Source organism: Dunckerocampus dactyliophorus, chromosome 4 (assembly GCF_027744805.1).
Source record: "Dunckerocampus dactyliophorus isolate RoL2022-P2 chromosome 4, RoL_Ddac_1.1, whole genome shotgun sequence".
Taxonomy (NCBI): domain Eukaryota; kingdom Metazoa; phylum Chordata; class Actinopteri; order Syngnathiformes; family Syngnathidae; genus Dunckerocampus; species Dunckerocampus dactyliophorus.
In genome coordinates this window covers 4908731-4930087 of record NC_072822.1, presented here as the reverse complement: position 1 = coordinate 4930087, position 21357 = coordinate 4908731, and the positions used below count along the sequence as shown (strand labels likewise).

At 41.2% G+C, this 21357-nt stretch overlaps 1 protein-coding gene across 12 annotated transcripts in view; it reads right to left on the bottom strand.

Moving 5' to 3' along the window:
- ccser1 (coiled-coil serine-rich protein 1) overlaps window positions 1-21357 on the bottom strand; it is a 140072-nt gene that overhangs the window by 52266 nt on the left and 66449 nt on the right. For 7 of the 12 annotated variants that reach the window (XR_008570094.1, XM_054774139.1, XM_054774138.1 and 4 more), the window contains exon 10: window positions 16378-16458. The exons of 4 other annotated variants lie outside the window; for them this stretch is intronic. Coding sequence is in view for 7 of the 8 variants with exons in the window: in XM_054774139.1 (XP_054630114.1) it covers window positions 16378-16458 (81 nt within the window). In the remaining variant the exon portion in view is untranslated. Of the gene's footprint in view, window positions 1-2; window positions 6619-16377; window positions 16459-21357 lie in introns of those variants that run through there. One more of the 12 variants, XM_054774145.1, reaches the window with a different exon arrangement.

Below are 21357 nucleotides of genomic sequence, written 5' to 3'. Positions count from 1 at the left end.
AAACAAAAGACATGTTGACACAAAAAGCAATGTAAAAATAGAGAAAGGGGGCAGGGGTTTGGGGGGTGGGGTGGGCACAGAGAAACAGAAGGATCGTTGTTAGATCAGACAACTTCAGAATATTGCACAAGCACAACAAATCAACCTCTAGTGTGCATTTATCAGCGGAAGACTGATGAACGTCGTTACCTCATTATGTGAGCCACAAATGTCTTTTCCAACAGTGCAAATAAACAGCCACTGACTCATCGCAGTCAAAGTTGGTAAATCTTGTGGTCGCCAGGGTCTTAAAAACCTGACCACTTGTTAAAAGAGAGTAAATTGGGCTAGTGTGGGAGACCCACACAAGTCCAGGATTTAAACATGGTGCTGGTGGTAATGATTCTCCACACAGTGGGGGGAAGGGGGATGGATCATGCAACATATAAAAACATACAAATACATCATTTTCTCATCTTTTTCTTGTCAATAAATATTGAACATTTCTGACAAAGCCTTAGCATTATTTGTATGATACCATATTGGACTGTACCACTGCTACATTTTGGTCCAGTGTGGTTCAGCTCAGCACAGTTTAATAGGTTCATATTTTTTGACAACAGAAACACATAAAACTGTCAACCTGAACACAAAGGTAACATTACTGCACGTTCGTGGCAGTCGGTTTTCCATTTCAAATGAGTTTCAACAAAGTCTTGCCTCAAAGCTCCGTGTGTGTAAAACTAACTGTAAAGGAAACAAGAGACGTGAGCTGGAAACTGAGGGGCGGCGTGACTCATCCTTTTCTGCTCGGTGTGAAGCAATCAACAAGCTCCTTTCTCCTCTGCCTCCATCCAGCGTGACCAGCGCTTGGCATCAGGTCTATTGAGGATTATTGATTACCAGATCATGATCCGAATTTACAAAAAAAAAAAAAGTGTCAAATTTGAATATCTGTGGTTCATAAGCAAGTATGAATGAAAATAAAAGTTAAGCGCTATAAAACATGCTTTTCCACCGTGATCGCCTCCCACCTGTGCTCTTAACTACAGCTCTCAAGTACGAGCACACAGAGGGGTGATTGTACTGTACAGCAGGCAGATGGAAAGAGGCCTCAAAACAGTAAAAGCTGATGATGGCATAAAACCACAATTAAAAACCAAACACACACAGACACAGATATTACCTGGACCTTGGTGGAGGTCTGTGGCGGTTATTATGGAAGGATTTTCATGGGTCTGTAATGTGAACATGTTCATGCCGAGGTCTGTAGCCAGTCATGTTCTTTTTTACGTCGCCATATCAAGTGATTTGTGGACTGGGGCATGCGGGTAGCATCACAACGCTTCATTGGAAAAGGGTATGTTGTGAAAGGTTAGTACCTTTAATGCATATTGCTGTCTGTCTGCATTAGATACACAGTGTGGGTCAATATTGAGTGATAATCTGGGCATACACTGCTCACATTAAGCCAGTTTGTACTGGGGCCGATTTTAAGTCATTTGTCGTGCAGGGTCATGAATTCGCTTGGCTGCCACAGTGCTCCAAACAGTGACAACTACCTTTTCCTTTTCAGTTGCAAAAAATCATGATATGAAGGGTGTTGTTGTGTGTTTATATAGGGTTTCGTTGAGTTTGCAACACAGATCAAATGATAAGATAACCATCCTGTAGTTACTTGGTGCTTTTACCATTCGCATTCCGAGTCGTCGTTTTGACAGTCAACAAGTTTGAAAAGCGTGCTTCCGACACCTCAGTGGAAAGCTACCAATCATTAAATTTGATTTCCACAGGCTTTTAAGTACTTTAAAATGCCTTTAAAAGCCAGCTTTTTCCTAGTGAAGCTTTTCTGTGTGAACAGTTTGAAGGTAGTATCAGATACTTAAAGTTGGACTTTTTATAGGTGCTCTAACAGTAATATGTGTGCCGAGAGCCTGTTTTTGAGAGAAGATGTGCTCCAACGGCCACCTGCAGCTTTTCATGACATTATGATGCAAGCACCTTTTTTCTCATGGACATGATACCTCCTCTGACCAGGCTCTAGAGTTCAATGTGCCCGCCCAGCGTATACTGTATGTCCAGCACTTCACATTTCAGGACAGCTTTGTAAAAAAGCAGGCTTTGCTACACATCTTAAAGTGTAGCCTGGCGCTCTGCCAACCATCCGTTATTCAGCTACAGACGTTGGAGCTGTAAGTTTGAACATGTTTTTCTTCCAATTTGTGAGGTCTGATTTTTTTTGATGAGGCATTTCTATGATGCAAATGTATTACTCTGTTGAACGCATGTTGTTTTGAGAAGCCAAACTCTTTACTTAAGTGGCCCCAGCAGCTAACCGGAACTAGGTTACTCTCAGCGAAATCCGACCAAAACGGGACTCACGGGACCAAGTGGGGGCTAAGTCACTGTCGATGCACTACACTGCTGATGGGGACGTCATACAACTTCATGTCAAAAAATCCAAACTATCCCTTTAATGTGACGTTGTTGTACGCAATATATGACACTGAGTATGTAGGACAAGTGCAGAGGTACAGTGGATATGTAAAAAGTGGATAAAGTTCTTCATGAAAACAAAAACTGTCGGAGACAGGCATAGACAAACAGCTCATTAGCATTCAAGATACAGACACAAAATATCACTTTTAATTAGGTACATTCTAGTATCAGGGCTAGAATTTGGACAGCACACACTTCTAATACTTACTTAATCACAATAAAAGTGATCAATTTGATTAAAATGTTTCATCATTTAGACAGCCCTAATTATTATTGTTTGGTGCATGTGTTACTAGTGACACCTACACTACAGTTCATCAACATCCTTTACTCTCTTAAACTGTACTTGCATTTTACTTCAATTAGTCATTTTTATGCTTGAAAATGCTTAATGTAGGCCAGGAATACGGAACATTTGTTAAATATGCATTTTTTTTTTTTACTAATGATAGGCCGTAGTCAACCACAAAACAACGGACATTTGTTAATTAAATAATTATTGAAAAACCGAGATAAGAGTGAGGGTGTAATGTTCGAACCACAAAGTGGTGAGGGACAACTGTGCACATTGCGACAATATCTTGTTACACAGAGTTTTGTGTAAAAAGGAACAGGATCAAATCAATTTCTCAACTCTGCGAGATCTCTGCGTGAGAAAGGCAACGGACGGGGAGGTTGCAAACTTCCCTGGCAAAGAAATGAAAGGACGAGGGCGGGAATGAGAAGGGAGAGGTATACAGGTGAAACGCCGGGCATAAAGGCGATGGGGAAAGCAGTCAGGCAACGTATGAAATGAGTTCAAGGAAGCAGCGTGAAACATTGAAGAAGTAGATGGAAAATCAGAAGGAATCCAAAAAGGTGCGTCGCAGAAAGAACAGAAAAGCTGGAGAGATGGGGAGGGAGTGCAGCATGGAAAATGAACCAAAATCCGAAATTAAAAACATGAGCAAGATGTTAGGACGATTATAAAAATTTGAGCGGGGGACAAGAAGGCCTGACATGAAAAGAGAAATGTATAAAAAGTCTAAATAGGGCAGCACACATTTCTTCCACTCTCTCCTCTTTCAGTCCCTAGCAACACCATTACTCAGTGAGGACCAGGATTGTACAAAATGATCTAGTTTACAGGAATAGCAGACCTACATAGTCCCAATCAAAACTGTGGACCGGCCCTCCTCCTCTTTAAAGTGGCACAGACGTGCTTATGATGACGCACGTTGACATGCTCCACTATGTCATCATGCATGTTGACTCAGGGTTCCCCTTGAAACTCCCCATGTTGAACAAGCCTACGCCGCAATAAGACCTGGACAAAATTGCGATAAATCAGCCTGGCCATTGGGATCGATAACGGAACAGCCTTAGAACAAAGGTGCACAGAACAAGAATCAATGGCTTTTTTGCCTTAGTCTGTAAAAACGCGTCTGTAATTCCTTCTGCACAGTTAAATACGCAAGTTTGCAAGAAAAATGAGGACGAGAGGTTGTAGTAATCTAGCAGCTAAAGACCATTTGCACTCTCTCCATAGCTGTCACCAAGTCTTACAGTACAGCACCAAGTCTTAAGACTCTTTGCATTCTCTTTGTAGCTTCTAACAGTTTCTGAGGCCTTTATTGTACACACAATATTTAAACACATTTCTCACACTTTAATACATCTGTGAGACTGTTCATGTGTCTTGATAGGTTCTGATGTTTTGGTTAGCAACTGAGTTCAAATGACCTTGGCACAAAATAACATTTGTGACGCCCCCCAAGGGCTGTGGTTAAAATGCTTTGTAAGACATGCTAGCATACATGTAATGCCACTATACTCCATGTTTTAACATCATCAACAAAACAGTCAATTACTTACGGACAATTAGTTGCTACTAAGCCCCACCTGTTACCCCTGCACAAACATTTTGCTTGACAGCGGCCATGTTTGTCCACCAATCTTACTCAATTTTATACACGTGCTCGTCAGTCCCCTGAAAAAACAGCACATTGAACTGTGTGAGAAATTTCAAGCCAATCTGTCTTCTGGGGGTCAAACTTTGAGGTTTAGTAGCTGAGCCACCATGTGGTGTTTTTATTAGTAAAGTAATAGCACAGGCAAAGCAGTAGGGGTGACTGTTTAGACAAATATTTACCCTCTTATGTGTAGCGGTTCAGGAGTAAAAGAGTGAGGGGATGGGTATAAATTTGGAAACCATGTTTTACTAAGTCTAAATCACTGAAATGGTCACTGTTCCATCATAAGGCAAATGTAAATTAGGCATTGAGTGGCATACAGGTCTGCTATGTGAACAATTATACTATAAAGGCCGGGTTATACTTTCCGCTCGAACTTTATACTCCGTGCGGCGTCTGCTCCCAAACTGCAGGGGGCAGTGTATCGAAAACACACGTCTACCACGGTACTAGAGCCGAAGAAATTTGCCATTGTTTACTTGACTTGGCGACACTTGTGCGTCTACTCCTTGAAGAAGAGGAATTGTGTTGTATTTATTTCCTGCTGCGACAGAAAAGGAAGAGAAGGTGGTCCACTCGTCCTGAATGGGAGTGCTGCAATGGCAGCTCATCGTTCTCCCCACCACAGGGACTTGTACCTCGTTAGGAGAATGGGTTTGCAAAAGGCACGCTGAACACGGCAAAAGAAAACGACTTGATTTAAAACACAGCGTGTTTCAGTGTTTTTGTGCTTAAACTACTGTACATCAGTGTAGGCTGCCTCGTATAACTGCCGGTATTTCTGTACTTCAGCTGCGAGGATCTCCTGCTCATCTGCCATTTTTTTCCCTATGTGTCTCCGTCCGTGTAGTTAGAAAAAGTTGGAGCTGTGCGGAGCGGGAATTTCCTCATGAAAAGGGCCGTTCGAGGGGGAGTGGGTGCGAAAATGATATGTCCGTCATTTGTCCGCACGGACCTTAAAAGGCCCCAAAGTCCAGAAATACAGTATGTGGTCACTGCTCCATAATCTACAGCGCGATCACCCATGTTAGTGTCCATTGTCTTCCATCAAGTTAATTATACTCAAAGTAGTCTGTCCACGGTATTAGAGATGACTTTTGATTAACTTTATTGATAACTAAGCTGCAAAGCTCCATGTCGGTCTCTATAATCTAACACATCCACCTCTAAATACACACAGCCATACCTTGTCAGCCGTGCTATCAATAGTCATACGAGTAGCTTGCCAGGTCTTGAGTGTAATATGTAAATATTCTATTGAAGGACGAGTGTTGAAAGAGAGGATGGCAAAAGTAAAGACGTTGCAATTTGGAGAAAATATCAGTGGGTGCCAAAGCACGAATGAGAACGGCAACAAGAGAGAAGTAACCATCAAGAGCCTTTGATTCCCCCTATAAAAGCGTCCTTATGAGAATCCCCATGAAATTAGCTCGCTGAAATAACGCAATTCCAATCTATTCAATCCCCCTCTAAAAACATTCAAACAGCCACCATACCTCCAGCTCATAAGATTCTCTACAGGGCGTAAAATAGCTTCTTAACTTTTTTGTGTCCTCTTTCTCTTCTTCTCAAGCCCCACTTTTTTTCTTTCCTCCGTGTCCTTTTAAAGTGCAGCCTTGGCAAATTGGGGAGGGTTGGATCCATGTTGGTTCTCTTGCAATACTTCAGCTCGTCATGTGCTACATTCCTGATCAAAACTGTAACACCTGTCGATAAATTACAAGAATTTACATTTTGTACTGTTGGGAGGTTCTAAGTAGAACTTCAGAACGCAAAAAGAAGAAATGGGAGTGAGACAAAAAATGTTTTGAGTACGCAATTTATTGCAAAAAAGCATTAAAGTGAGATAGGCAGCTGATCTAAAGTTGAAGACCGCAGCCGTTAAAAGCCAAAATCTTGGCAAAAATGTGGATTCAATGTCATTGTCTGTCAGCTTTCTCTCTTTGAACGTGGCTGGATTGTTGAGGTGCATGAGCAAGGCCCCTTGGAGGGCACCACTGCTGCTGAGGTTGTTAAACTTCTTAAAAGATCCCGAGGGTTATGGAACAAAAAAGTCACGTGGTAGACACAAAAAAATGTCACTGGCCTTGAGCTGGAGGATATGAATAGCTGTCCGTCAAGACACGGGACCATCGTCGGGCCAAATTGAAGGTTGTTACTTGTGTCGAGTGCAGTCCAATAACGGCATCTGCGAGAGAAGAGTTTTCAGGAAAAACATGTCTTCAAAGGTCTCGTCTCCTTCAACGCCGCAAAACTGCCCGTTTGGAATTTGCACGAGAGCACCAAATGCTGAAAGGTGGAAGAACGTTTTATTCTCTGATGAGAAAAAAAATGGAACCGCGAGGGTCCTGATGGCTTTCAACATTACTGGCATGACAAGGTGATCCCACCTGAGGTGTTTTCCACACGGCACAGTGGAGGGGGCACCATCATGATCTGGGGTGCTACTTTCTTCAATGCAACAATGGAGCTTTAGGTTGTGCAGGGGCGTCAAACGGCAGATGGCGATGTGGAGGTGTTGTAGAGGGCATCCCTCATGGCTGAAGGCCTCGTCTGTGTGGTAATGACTGGCTTTTTCAACAGTTCACAATGCCCGCCTTCCAGAGGAATTACCTCACTCTTCTAGACCATCCTGCGTTTTCCCCTGATCTCAATCCAACTTAGAACATTTGGGGATGGATGGCAAGGGACATTTACAAAAATGGACATCAGTTCCAGACAGTGGATGCCCTCCGTGAAGCCATCTTCACCACCTGGAGCAACATTCCCACTAGCCTCCTGGAAACACTGGCACCAAGCATGCCCACGCCAATTTTTGAGGTGATTAACATGAATGGCGCAGCTACTCATTACTGAGTCATACAATTGAATGGGGAAGACATGCTAACACATACTTAATACAGATATCCTCACAGTTTTACAATCATTAGAAAAATGCTTAATGACTCATGGACAATTAGTTGCTCAGACCCAGCCATACCCCTGCACAGACGTTTTGCTTGATGGTGGCCATGTTTTTCAACCAATCTCACTCAAATTTTACACGTGCTTGAGAAAATACAGTATATTAGTGAAGCTATAGTGTATATGATATCCTTGCGCGGTTTAGAAGAACAAAACGGTTGATGATGACGTGTTTTGTTGTTCTTTAATTTCACAACCTCCGAGCAAGATGTAAGGCAGGGGTGCCTAAACTACGGCCCAAGGGCCATTTGTGGCCTGCAGCTCGTTTTTTTATTGACACGCAGCACATTCTACAAAATAAACAAACAGAAAAAAACAGCAACAATAAAAAAAGAGCAAAAAGGTGTAATGATAGCTATTAATAATATGCTTTGTCAATTGCACAGTGTTCCCTCGTTACATCGCGGTTCACCTTTCGCAGATTTTGTGAACCTATTCCCTGCAATAAACGAGGGAACACTGTAACACCAAGTTTTGCTTTTAAATGCATATAAAACATCTTTGCGCTCTTTCACTTTTACATATGCGGCCCTCGGTGGAAAAAGATTGGGCATCCCTGGTGTAAGGCTACAGCTAACAGCTAAAGAGGCTAAACCTTAAGGTTGCGTTTGTGACCCAGGGAAAACAAAACTGGAGGGAATGAGCAAGGCGGAGGGGAAAGCAGGGATGTATGAAGTCATAGTTGGGTGTTTGACCTCAAGAAGCAGTAGAAATAGCTGCCCCACTTGTAGACACACTTTCTACTGCTAGCCGACAGTTCACCGGGGTAGCTAACCTACATAGCTGCATTATCTTCCTACTCACGAGCACGCTCACAAGGGTTTGGAGGGAGGGGAGTAGTCTCAAATCAGGCCGCACATGCTGCAAGCCGCTGCAGAGTTAAGTCACCTGCGCTGCTAGCCTACCTTGCTAGCGGGCAGCCAGCTGCTCCTCTAATTAAGAGCCCAGCCACTGAAGGGGGCATAGGGGGATGAGCATATGGAGGTGCTACTCTCGGCCTGAGAATAGATCACAAAGCTGTACGCTTGAGCTCTGGCCAAACTTCCTAAATTTTGGACATCGCATTTAAGTGTGCTGAGGACACGGGAGCTGAAAGACTTTCAGGATCAACTTTTTTGGTAAGAATGAATGCAATGTGAATATCAAACTGACACTTATACAAATCACCCAAACCTCTGATATCGTTGATCCTGATTTATTTCTGGTGTAATGGTACACACTGGTGCCTTTGCTGCAGATGGTGCGGGTTCGATTCCCAGCCAGAGAACACCCAAACATTGTTGGTCCCAATCACAGATTAAAAAAATAATAATTTTCTCATAAGAAATAAGGGAAAGCCAATGAATCCGTTGCAGAAAGCCAAAAATGTTAACCAAAAACGTGTGTTTATCGTTTTACAATTTAATTGTACATGCAGAAAACAATCGTAAATGCATATAAATACATATAAATGATGAATGAAAGGGACAAATGAACATGTAAGGTTACTTTTACCTTCATTGAAGATGTGATTCTTAACGTGATTGTGCCCAAAGACACCATGTGGCAGCCAGATCAATCACCACCCACCTTCCCGTTTTGACACGACTTGTTTCTTGAATTCAATCATGTTTCTCACCTCAATACTGTACCCCAAAATGGAGCCAAAGAAAGTTGTAAGTGGCAGCATTTTGATAAAGAAGGTGACAAACACTACTGAATTCAAGAAATAACCCATGACAAGACAGGCAGGTGGTGTCCATGTGGTGTCTCGCTGCTACGCCGTGTCTGGGAACAGTGGTCTTCAAGGAAGGTAAAAGTAATCTCCAATGTTCATTTCTCCGTCTCTTCGTCATTTATGTGCATTTACATATAAAACCATAAAAACGTGTTTTGTGTTAACATTTTCTCGTCACAGACAGGTGGCGAACTCATGGTTCCGCTTGCCATTTTGTTCGCGAGCTAATAGGATGCGAACAAGTGAGGACGTTTTCTGATCAAAGATATTGTACACTGGTGCAGACAAACAGAGGTTCCACTTTTTATACCTTATACAATGTTTGTCTTTTTTACTTCTGTATTTATTTATTATTAAACTCTGGATTTATTTTATTTTATATAATTTTTTTATAGTAGTGTCATTTATTTCTTCACTTCTTTATTCATTTCCATTTTGTATTTTATAAGCACGTCTTTTTTTCTTCTTTAATTTTCTGTCATCACTGCATAATCTGTCAATGTATTGGTGAACATTCTATATTCTTTTCTCCTCCTATTATAAAATGGTAACCTTAAAACATCGTAAGTGAACAAACTGAGTGACTAATGAGGCATTGAGAAGGGGCGGGGTTAAACAAAAAAAGCTCGGCTTCCTCCTAATCCGTGTAGAACTGTGCAATTGTAAACTTAATGTAACTTATTAGCATGTCATAAACAAAGCCATTAACATTGCCATTTCCAATTAAAAAGCAACCAGAAAAGCTGCAAAAACTAAAATAAATCAATATGTATTTAATTGTTTTTTTAAAAGTGGGGAAAATATTGAGAAAAATAGTGTGTCAAGTAAATGGGTTCTCTGTTAATGGCATCGCCGTGCTTATAATTGAATTATGCCATGAGGCATGACAACACATATAACACAATAATGACTGTGTGCTGTCTGTGGCAAGCTATTTTACTGAAGTTACTTTCGAGGACATTTTTATTTTATTTTTTGACTTTGCTATGCAGGACTAATGGCTGCACCACCAAACAAACACGTATTTAACACAGGCAAATAAAACATATGCAGTACATTAAAGACAAAGCCTCACTTTTGCTTGCTTAAGCCTAAAGAACCATTCAATAAAAGGTGATGCCGTCGCTGACTGCATTATTGGAAATGCATTAGTGCGAGTGGGTGTGCGGTGCCAGGAGGGTGATAAAAAGCTTTAAAAAAAACACAAAACAAAACATAAGATTAAGAAAACAAAATGACTAAGTAATAATGGCATCTAATCTAGCAGAGCTAAATAAATACAAACACAAGAGATGCCCGGAGAGCCTAGCAGTGCAATGTATTAATAATGCATTTATAAACAGCAATAACGTTAATGGTGTCCCGCGAGATGTCAACATAACATCAAAGAACGGCGAGCATCCAAAGTGGTTGCTTTTTCTTTGGCTTTTTTTTTTTTCAACAAGGTTGTGTTAGGAGGAAGAGAAGAACGTGAGATGTGAAGAAGAATGTGCGTCATCAAGGGCACAGTAATCCCTCGTTTATCGCGGCTAATTGGTTCCATACCCGACCGCGATGAGTGAATTTCCGCAAAGCAGGATTCATTATTAATGAACGGACTGTTTTCATAGAGCATAGAAAAAGTGTTGGACTTTCTAAATATGCTTTTTACGTGAAATAATACGTGAAAAGTGTGAAATAGATGTGAAATAACACCCCTATAGTCACCTTTACACAATATAGTAGATATAATCAAAGAAAATAAGCCATTTCAGCCATAAATAAGACTCTTCCTGACGTGTGGACAGGAAGTTGACGTCAGGGATTCAGAGTTCAGTTTTAGCTGGAGTACGGCCACAGCATTACCCCGTGTTATTATGATGATGATTATTATTGTCCCTGTTGCGAGACATTCATCCATCCATCCATGTTCTATGCCGCTTATCCTCATTAGGGTCGTGGGTTTGCTGGAGCCTATCCCAGCTGACTTCGGGCGACAGGCGGGGTACACCCTGGACTGGTCGCCAGCCAATCAAAAAACCATTCACAAGTGGTATGCTGTATTTTTTATTTTATTTAATATTTTTTTATGGTACTAGCGGTTAACTTATTTTTACACTTGCGCGATAGTTAAGAATGGTAAGAAGTACATCTGCAACACTATTCGCCTTCGCAGTACACCTTTCTCATCAAAACTGCGTTTTGCGTTTTAAAGAGTGTTTTATTGTGTTGACATTTTACCATTAAGAATGGCTTATTTTTACTCTTGAATGTTAGAAAGGGAGATACATCTGCAATGCTCGTCACCTTCGCATTACGTCCCTGTAACTAAAGCTAACGTAGTGTTTTGTGGTCCAGTATGTATTGCATTGTTTTTTTGTTACATTTTAGTATTAAGTGGTTAACTACCTTGTACATTTGTGTGACATTTATTGTGACATTGCTGAAAAGTGAGACACACCTGTATTCACTTTTGCATTGTCTTCATCACTAACGTTCATTTTACTGTTCCGAGTGGTTCTTTTTACACTTGTAGGACAGTTAAACTTGTTAAAATGTTACTTTCAAAAAATCCCACACAGTTTTAAAATAGCAACATGGGTTATGGGAAAATGCGCTGTATATGTGATAGTATCCGGTAGCATGACAGTTGCAGCAAGACAGAATGTGGTGCAGTATTTGGGTCGTAACAGCATCTTTATAAAGCCATTCTCCCAATAAACTACATACCATCAGGGATGCAGGTATGTCTGTAGTCTGTAGTATATCTGTAGTCTCTCAATAAATGAGGTGCGTGTTGTTCAAGGGTAAATACACTAATCCACCGTGAATACCTTCAATTTGTCTTGCTGCCACCCACTTGAATATATACAGAAGCTGAACTCAGTCAGCTGTTTCATTTGCTATTCTACACACTGTCATCTAAATCAGCGGTTCTCAACTGGTTTGGCTGCGGGGGCCCTCCACCATGGGCTCCGCACACGGGAGGCGACATCGCCTGCCCTCCATTCATTTTCAATGGAACCTGCACGACAGGGCGATTATCGCGATTCACCGTCCAGCCAAGCGACCTGCGAAATCCGTGCGTGTGAAAGTTTGTGCTCATGCATGTCATCGTGCACATGCTGTGTTGCGCCGCGCTCCAGAAAAGTTGAAAAACATTCAACTTTTCATCGCTGTCACCCGGATGAGGACCACTCAGCGGGAGTTTCACTGATCGCCCAATGAGCAGACAGGATGCTAATCAGTACGCTCTCGCAGGTACACATGGGGGGAAAAAGTAATACTTGCCGTCCCCGAAGCTATTTGACATTTCTAAAGAAGAATATAGAGATATAAAGAAAAAAAACTCACTGGCGCCAGAGTGAACATATCCGGTAAGTTGACATTAATTTCCACAGACGTTTATGTAAGTTTTACTTCAATACTAGCAAGAGTGCTCGATCAACGCCGGCCGCTTTTCCTCCTCTGAACTACTTTGATAACATCAAATTCCCACCACATCTGACAGCCAATCAAAACCGTGGGAGACTGGTACAATTCGCTCTGGATGTGAACGCGTCGCTCACCAGTGTAGCTGGTCACAGCCGCTCGTCGCCTCCCGAGTACAGGGTTTGCTACGCGTTGGCGACGAGTTCCGCCAATCGGAGCTGTCTGTCGCCTCCGTGTGTAGCGGCCATTGCCCTTCAATGACAAGCGGCGACCCAACTTGCGGACATTTTTGATTGTCAACTTCTCAAATGTCTAATTTACTGTATTTAATTCCATGACTTCTTTCATTTTTTACAGTAAAACTTTTGAAGGTGTTGCAAGCACTATATCCCGCAACTCTTCCTGCTGAACATGCAAGCTGCTCCCCAGGTACTACACGTGTGCAGGAGCCTTTGCTAAGCACCAGCGGTGTAATTTTGAGCCAGTTGCAAAAGTGCTGTTTAAATTTGAGGTAGTGCAAAATAACACGGTGTGCCAGCACAAAACGAGTTTCGTGATCAGTTCAGCAGAAATACATTTTTGTCCACAAATTCAACAATTATTTGAACAAAAAGTCTGCGTAAAGGTTTTCAGTACATGTCATATCTGGGGAGTTGTTTCATCAGAGCATTGGCACATGGGCCTGAAGGAAAAGTGAAACAAGAAGTGAAAAATCAAGCAAGTTCAGTTGCTCTGATTCAACACTCAGTAGCTAAGTTTAATAATATTAGTACCATTGCTTCTGTAGACCACCCATCTGCCGGGACCAATTGATCCAATTGGGCGTTAAACAGTACCGCCATACTGTACCGGATAGTCTCCATTGTGGGCGGAATTCCCCCATGCAACATAATGTGAGCTTTCGCTTTAAGCCGCGCTCTTTTCCAGTAGATACTGTATGTCGCTATCTAGCTGTGTGTTGGACAGACGGTGCCTTAAGTCCACACACTTGTCCTTTCCCTCCCACTCAACTCGCTCACAAACATGGCACGCACCTCGTGGTGGCGTAGCAAGCGAACAGCAGACGCACATCTGTGTCATTAGACCATTTTTTCTGTTGTTAAAGACCCCGCCACCCACTGAAAGCAGCTCCACCAGTTGAGAATCACTGATCTAAAGGTTTATATAGTTCCGTGTGGGAGAAAGAAAAAAAATATACGAAGACAACCTTCTTTCCAAAGTCCCAAAGTCAGAAACACACATGGGACCATCTGTCATTTCCATCTGCAGCACCTGAAGCTCAGAAACAATGAGCAGCCACAGAGGTGGAGCTGGGCTTGCAATGGACAGCATTAACTGGTAGAGCAGAATCACCCACTTGCCATTTGAATATGGTGCTTCATGGTGCACTCAAAGCATGTCAACGGGGGGGGAAAGAAGACGGAAATGCATCAGCACAATGCAACCTTTGTAAGACAACATGTACTGCAGTCAAGGATTTTCTGTATGACAGAAGTGCTGTGCTGTTTTCAAGGATCTGCTGCAAAAACGATAGTCAAAGATCTTCTATATACCACGAGTGCTTGACTCTTTCCAAAGAACTACGGCAAAAACGCAACTCATAGAGGCTCTGCATGACAGAAGCGCTGCGTTGTTGTTCAGGCCCGACTGCAAAAATGCTAGTCAAAGATCGCCTACGTGACAGGAGTGCTGTCCTGATTTTTCAGGGTGCAAAAATACTAGGCAAAGATCCGCTTTGTGATAGCGCTTTGTTGCTATTAAGGATCTACTGGAAAAAGCTAACCAAAGATCCTCTATATGACAGCAGTTCTTGACTACTTTTACAGATCTACAGCAAAAACATGAGCCAAAGATCCTTTACAAGTTTCTCCACGATATTTTTTATTTGTTCTGCTGTATTTTGTCCGCTAACTCCTCCTTCATTTTCCAACCAATTCACACCATTTAAGCATCAAATCGTGCAGCTCGTTCGGAAATCGTAAGCAACCATTTCTGTTTTTTCAAAAAAATGCCCATATTTTCCAAAAATCAAAAAATGTCACAGACTTTTTCCCAATGAAAATGAACGGGCCATTTTTTAAACTTCCACCATTTGAAAATTTTCAACCAATTCAAACCATTCCACCATGAAAACATTCCACACATCCAGGGCTTAAAAATTTACGTTCCAAAAATTCAAACTTTTCCTTTGATCTTAATTACTGTAATTTCCTTTGATCTTAATTACTCCACTACAACATTTTTCAACCAATTCCAAGAAATCCAACATCAAATTGTTCAGCACAATTAAGGATATCTATTTTTCACATTTAAAAATTTAATTTTTTTCCCAAAATTCCCATTTTTCCAGAAAACGAATTAATTTAAGGATATTCCTTTGATCTTAATTACTCAAGTACTTCCACATTTTTCAACCAATTCTAACAATTCCAACATCAAATCATTTAGCACAACCCAGACATTAAGGTTACCCATAACATTTAACATACAGTACATCATACATATTTTGTCCTTCATGATTTCATAGTCTTGAGTACTCTTATACTGTACGTCACATATAATTTGTATTCCTTTTTTTCCTTTTATTATTTCTTTTTTTTGCTCATTGTTGTTTTTCCCCCACCTCATTTGGCTTGGGCATTCACACACAATGTATTCAGACATTGCAATCATCTAGTTGTTTTTAAGGACCAACTGCAAAAATGCTAGTGAAACGTTCTCTATAAGTCCGGAGAATTTGGCTGTTTCTAAGAAACTATGGCAAAAATGCTACTCAAAGATAATCTTTATTGACAGGAGCGCGCTATTGTTTTTACAGATCCACTGCAAAATGCTAGTGAAAGATTCTATATCAAGACCGGACAACTTGGCTGTTTCAAAGGAACGAGTCCAAAAATGCTTGTGAAAGGTCTTTTTTATAACAGACCTTGCTGTTTTTAAGGACATACTGCAAAAACACTAACAAAGATTCTGTTCGGGACAGAAGCACTCTGTTGTTTTTTTTTCAAGGACCAACTGCAACAATGCTAGCCAAAGAACCTTTATATGCCGGGACCGCTCTACTGTTTTTAAGGACATACGGCAAAAACGCTAATCAAAGATTCTGTTCGGGACAGAAGCACTCTGCTGTTTTTTTCAAGGACTGACTGCAAAAATGCTAGCCAAAGATTCTTTATATGCCAGGAGCGCTCTGCTGTTTTTAATAACATACTGCAAAAACACTAATGTAAGATCTGTTTGAGAGAGGAGCGTTCTGCTGTTTTTAAGGACACACTACAAAAACACTAATGGTCCTGCTGTAAGAGACAGAGATAAATGAGCGTCATGTCCTATTTTGAAGGTAGCTGCAGCAGTTAGGTGGAAAAGATGTTCTTCATTCCCTGCCTCTGTTGGCCGTGTGCAGGCATCCCAAACTGTGAGTTATAAAGAAGAGAACCTGACCCTAACACGCTGTTCTTGTTTTCTCTGCAGGAAGACATTCATTACATGGACTGCGTTCCCATACTGTCAGCCACCGGTGAAGCCAAGGAGGCCATGTCAACTGAGGGCGTTAGGCAGGCATGCAGGTAGGATACAGCGCAGCGTCCTCCGTGAGCATTGTGGGAATCGAGGAGTAGGAGGAGGAGGTAGCGGACTATCTTATGAATGTCACGGCAGTTTCACAAGGAGCATGATGGATTAGAGCTTTAGCTCCCCATGAAAAGATGCTCTTAAAGAGATGGAAAAGAAAATAAGCAGAGAGACGGACGTTGCGGCCGAGCATAAAATATGTTTTAAAAGACGGGATGTTATAGGCGAGAAGGGAAGATTTTTGTGAGCCACTATTTCGTGATGCTCTCCCTCTCTCTCTCTCACCTCCGGCCCCATGTGTTCTGTCTGTGTAGCGTGGTCAGTCGCATGGCCGTCTTTCATCTTCAGGGCAGCTTTGGCACTCTCCTGCATACAAAACACACACACACACACACACACACACACACACACACACACACACAGTCAGCCGTGTCCAAAAAGAGAAAAGGCGAACATCAAATGGAGATTAATTATAACAGTCGCACGCTCCCCCACTCCGCCTGCAGACCCCCATGTGTCGCGCCCACTCGCACCACACCGAGCTACTGCAACTCTCGGCAAATTCCATGAGCATTAATCCTTTTTTCTGCTTTGTCATCCTGGAAACCTGAGCGCTCATAAAGCTGGACAGCAGAGCTCTGCTGTTTTTAACCCTTTGGAGTCCAAGAGACTTTTTTTTGCATTTTTTTGCTCTTCTGTAGCTCACCTTAAAAACTGTATCTTGCCTCCCAGTGTGTGACTGTAGCTACTTTGACATTTTGACAAAGTGTATAAAAACATTGGTCCCTGTAAACGTGTAATGAATGAACCTTACTTATAATTTAGAATGCAAATATAAAATGCATTATTCAAACGATGCAGATTAAGCAAACAACAAATGTACAGTAAATGCAGTCAAATAGCTATTCCAATAATTATTTACCCTCAAAAGCCAGGCGAGGCCTAAGGCAGTTACCATTTACAAACTGCACACAACAAATAATGTGTCCTATTCCAAAAAAATATTTTTGTACACCTCAAGAAAGCTGAATGACATGCTTCATCCCCCAGAGGAAAGAGGCCCGTGTTGGCCTTTCACAGGCATGATGTGCATGTTTGCATCAGTTGGCCACCCGAAGGCACTGCTGGCTTACATTTCCCTCTGCAAACAAACGGCTGTTCATGCTTTTCATGAATTTCATTGAATTTCCACCAACAGGAAAGTGATGTTTCATTGGCTGTTTACTTTCGATTTTGAAAGCAGATGACTGCCTGCCTGCCTCAAAAATGGGAAACAATGTGACGATAAAATGACAAAATCATGGTGAACATTATCGATCACACATCTGGTTTGGTGGCGTGACACCGTCATCGCGCTGCGCCATGGATTTTCCTCATCCGCGAGGTCAAAGAGTTCAGAGAATTAAGGACCTCACGCAAAAATGCTAGTGAAAGATCCTCTATATGACACAAGCGCTCTTCTGTTTTTAAGGGTGGTGGGTAGTGGCTCCGCTTTCAGGGAGTTGCAGGTCTTTGCCTGGGCAAATAATGTAAATACCTCATGTCCGTGAATGCACCTCGCATCCTCGTCTATGCTATTCGCTCGCTACAAGGTGCGTGCCATGTTTAGAGCGTGCCACAAAGCAAGGACAGCGTCTCACCGAGGCAGCTCATGTTGTGTTGCAAACAGTCCCTTTAAATATGACATTTGAATAGTTTGTGCTGAAAAATTGCCGCAATTTGGGTTGCCATTTGTCACTGAAGGATGGTGGCGAGTCCCGCAACCAAACGAGTTGAGAACCACTGACCTGTGTGACAAAGGTGTTCCGTTGATGACAGGAGGAAAACAGCGAGCTTTGAATGTCCTTCTTTGAGATCATTAATACGTTTGCAGAGATACAGACATGATGCACAGAGCACGCAGCTTTTACCTTCACCATGGAGAACCGCAGACTCTTCATTTTATCTGCACGCCATTGTTTGGAATAAGGCGAGGTTGCAAGTATCATGAATTCTGCACTATTTACCCCGGGAGCCTTTTATCAACACGGTAACCAATCATTCTGACATTGCTCCCCTGCACTCATCATTGCTTAGAGAACAGAATTGGGCGTTGCGGGGCTGCGGCTGCGAGATACGAAAAAGTTCATTAACCTTAATTGGAATTATCAAGCAAATGAAAAGACGCTGTAAAAAGTTCATGGATGAGGGCATATGTGAACATAGCCTATTTCCTCATTAAGTACCAGGCATCTATTAGGGGTTAGGCCTTTATTTGGAGGGAGGCCTTTAATTGAAAAAATATTTTTTTATTACACTATCAAACACATTTTTTTAATTTTTCTGCAAATACATGAGAATTAATTGAAATGGATACTATTATACATGTTATTAGGTGTGTCCTGATACACGTTTTTCACTTCCAATGCGATATTGCAGCCTTGAATATCGGCTGATACCAATATTGATCTAACATCAACACAAATCATACATACTTGTAGTATTGATTTTGTAGTGTGGAATTTGAGAAAAGGCTTTTTGTCATCTTGTGGGAGTTCCCCGTGTGATGCTGCTTCATATGCGCGGTGAGGTCGTATTAACCTTCCCCAGTCCTGTGCCACCACGGGAAACTGGTGCATGACATGTTTTGCACCCAGCTGCAACGTCATTTTACTGGGTGGGGCTTTGTCGCTTCAAATCGTATCATGTCTCTATGCACTACCTGCACCGTTTTAGCTCCACTGCAAACTTCAGCTATACAGATGCTGTGCCTGCGACAACGTTTAACATGACACATGGGAGGGTAGCATTTGGGTGCGGTGTTGATTTATTCCGGGGATGTCCAAAGTGCTGCCCGAGGGCTATTTGTGGACCACAGCTTTTTTTTTTTTTTTTTTCCCATTGACCTGCGCCACATTCTAGAAAACTAAAATAAATGCATCACAGCAAGTGGAGAAACCAGTCAGAATTTTACAGAAATAAAAACAAAATATTTTAAAAAGTTGTAATCTAACGAGAAAAGGTCATACTGTAGTTTTACAAGAATAATGTACTATTGTAAGGAATAATAACGTCACTTTAGGAGCGTCTAGTCAAGACATTCAAGAAATAATTGTAAGTCATAATAATTATAAGTCGGAATATTATGAAAAACAAACAAAATAATGAATGAAGTTGTAATTTATGGAAAATTAGGTTGCGGAAAAGTTATGTTACAAGAATAAAGTACAAATATTATAGGAATAAAGTCACAATTACGAGAATAATATTTTCAAGAAAATAAAAAAAAACAACTGCAGAAATGGAAACAAAGCTGTGATTTTTTGAGAATAAAGTCAAACTATTGAGAGAAAAAAGTGGTATTCTAACGAGAAAAAAAAGCCACGACTTTATGGGAATGAAATGATAACATGATGAGGAAAAACAATGTCATTTTAGCAGCATAGTGGTGAAATACTAAAGGAAAAAAAATGTTTTTTTAAAGCAGTTTTATATATATATATATATATATATATATATATATATATATATATATATATATATATATATATATATATATATATATATATATATATAACTATTTAGCATATCAACATGTGTTTTACAAAAATATCAAAGTAGCCCTATCCCTGCTTAAGCCTAAATATCTCAGAAATATGTGGCTGTATGCAGTGCTGGATACAGGTCTTTTTATGCAGTGCCTTGCTTCCTTTCATTTTTTATTTTTATTTTGTATTGGTTTATTTGACAGGGACAGTGCGCATTAAATAGCATTGCTGCAAACACACCAGAATTAGCCAAAGGGCTATTTTTCATCTGTTGTCCCAGGACAGATGTTAAAAAATGGTCTCCCTAAAATAGTAAAAGGATTATAAAATGACCAATACAAATATAAAATATTAGGAAAAAAAGTAGATGCAACTATACAAACCCTGTTAAAAGTTACAGCGTAAATACCCTGATTTATTCAATGGAAAACAGACCCAACGTCACTATTTCATGCCCTGATCCAATCTGGAAAAATGAAGCAGACAGGACAGTTAAAAAAAATGACACGACCGGCCATCTGAAAAGCAAGTACTTTCACAGATGCATGTTACAGTTGAAGCAAAGTCCTTTAGCAAAAAGCATCAGCAAGGCAGCGCAGAAAAGTCATAAAATGTGACAGCGAAGTGATGGCCAGCCAGCCAGCTAGCCAGCTAGCAGGTCCTTGTAGGAGATAATTAATAGGTTTCCACTGGCAGATTTACACACGGAGTCAGGAGGAGCTTTTGGCTACGAGTCGCCCTTTCCTTCAAAGTGCTGCTGCACTTACACTTGGCAAGCGGCAGGCAAGGTTTCCCTACTCTCTCAACACACCACATATAAACAAAACCACCCTGCTGAAACCAACGCCTCTGTCAATTTTAAGTCAGAAAATGCAGTGGCGACACAGGGTTTGACAAGTTAACTGTTACGTATACCAGATATGCTTTATGGAGGCTGTGTCTTCTCAAAGAACGCATGCACAACCAAATGCAAGGAGAGCAGGAAACCCATGAACACATACAATACATTGTACACACACAAGACAGGAAATACAGTCAAACTTGTCTATAGCGGCCACTAGAGGGAGTCTGCAAAAGTGGCCGCTATAGACAGGCGGCCTCTATAGACAGGTTGGCGTCCAGTTTGAATGTTGACCAGTAGAGGAAAAAAAAGGGAAAAAAAGGGAAACAAATAATAATAATGTTGACCAGTAGAGGGCACTGCGGACTGCTGATAAAAGTTGTACAGCACTACTAGGCTTGTTATTATCATGGTTCATGGTTTTAATCCTGAACATGCATGAGTCAAACAGTAGCACATCACATAGTACAATTCACAATTTTGCATGTCCAAAAAGGAGTAGGAAGAAGCAAAGCTTATTTAATCCTACCCCTCATCAGTTTCACATCAGTTACAATACATTTATTCACCTCTTGTTCTTCCAAGTGTACTTTGTAGGTCTACATGACAATGTAGTGCAATCATAGCCAAGGTTTTTACTTACTAAAAGGAAGCTAGAGGCTTAATAATAACTGATAACTGATAAAATACTTCAGTTAAGTACAACCGAACTCAGTTTTGCTCCCGCTGCCGCATGCATGCTAGCGTATGTTTTTTTTTTTTTTTTGTAGCGTCGCTGGGAGCACGTCCTGTTCCCAGCCTACTTTGCCGTAATGTTTTGGTGCAAATGCTCTTAAAGTTACATGTTTGACCAGGAAATAGCAAGCTCAAAAGAAGATGGCTTTTTTATGTGGAACA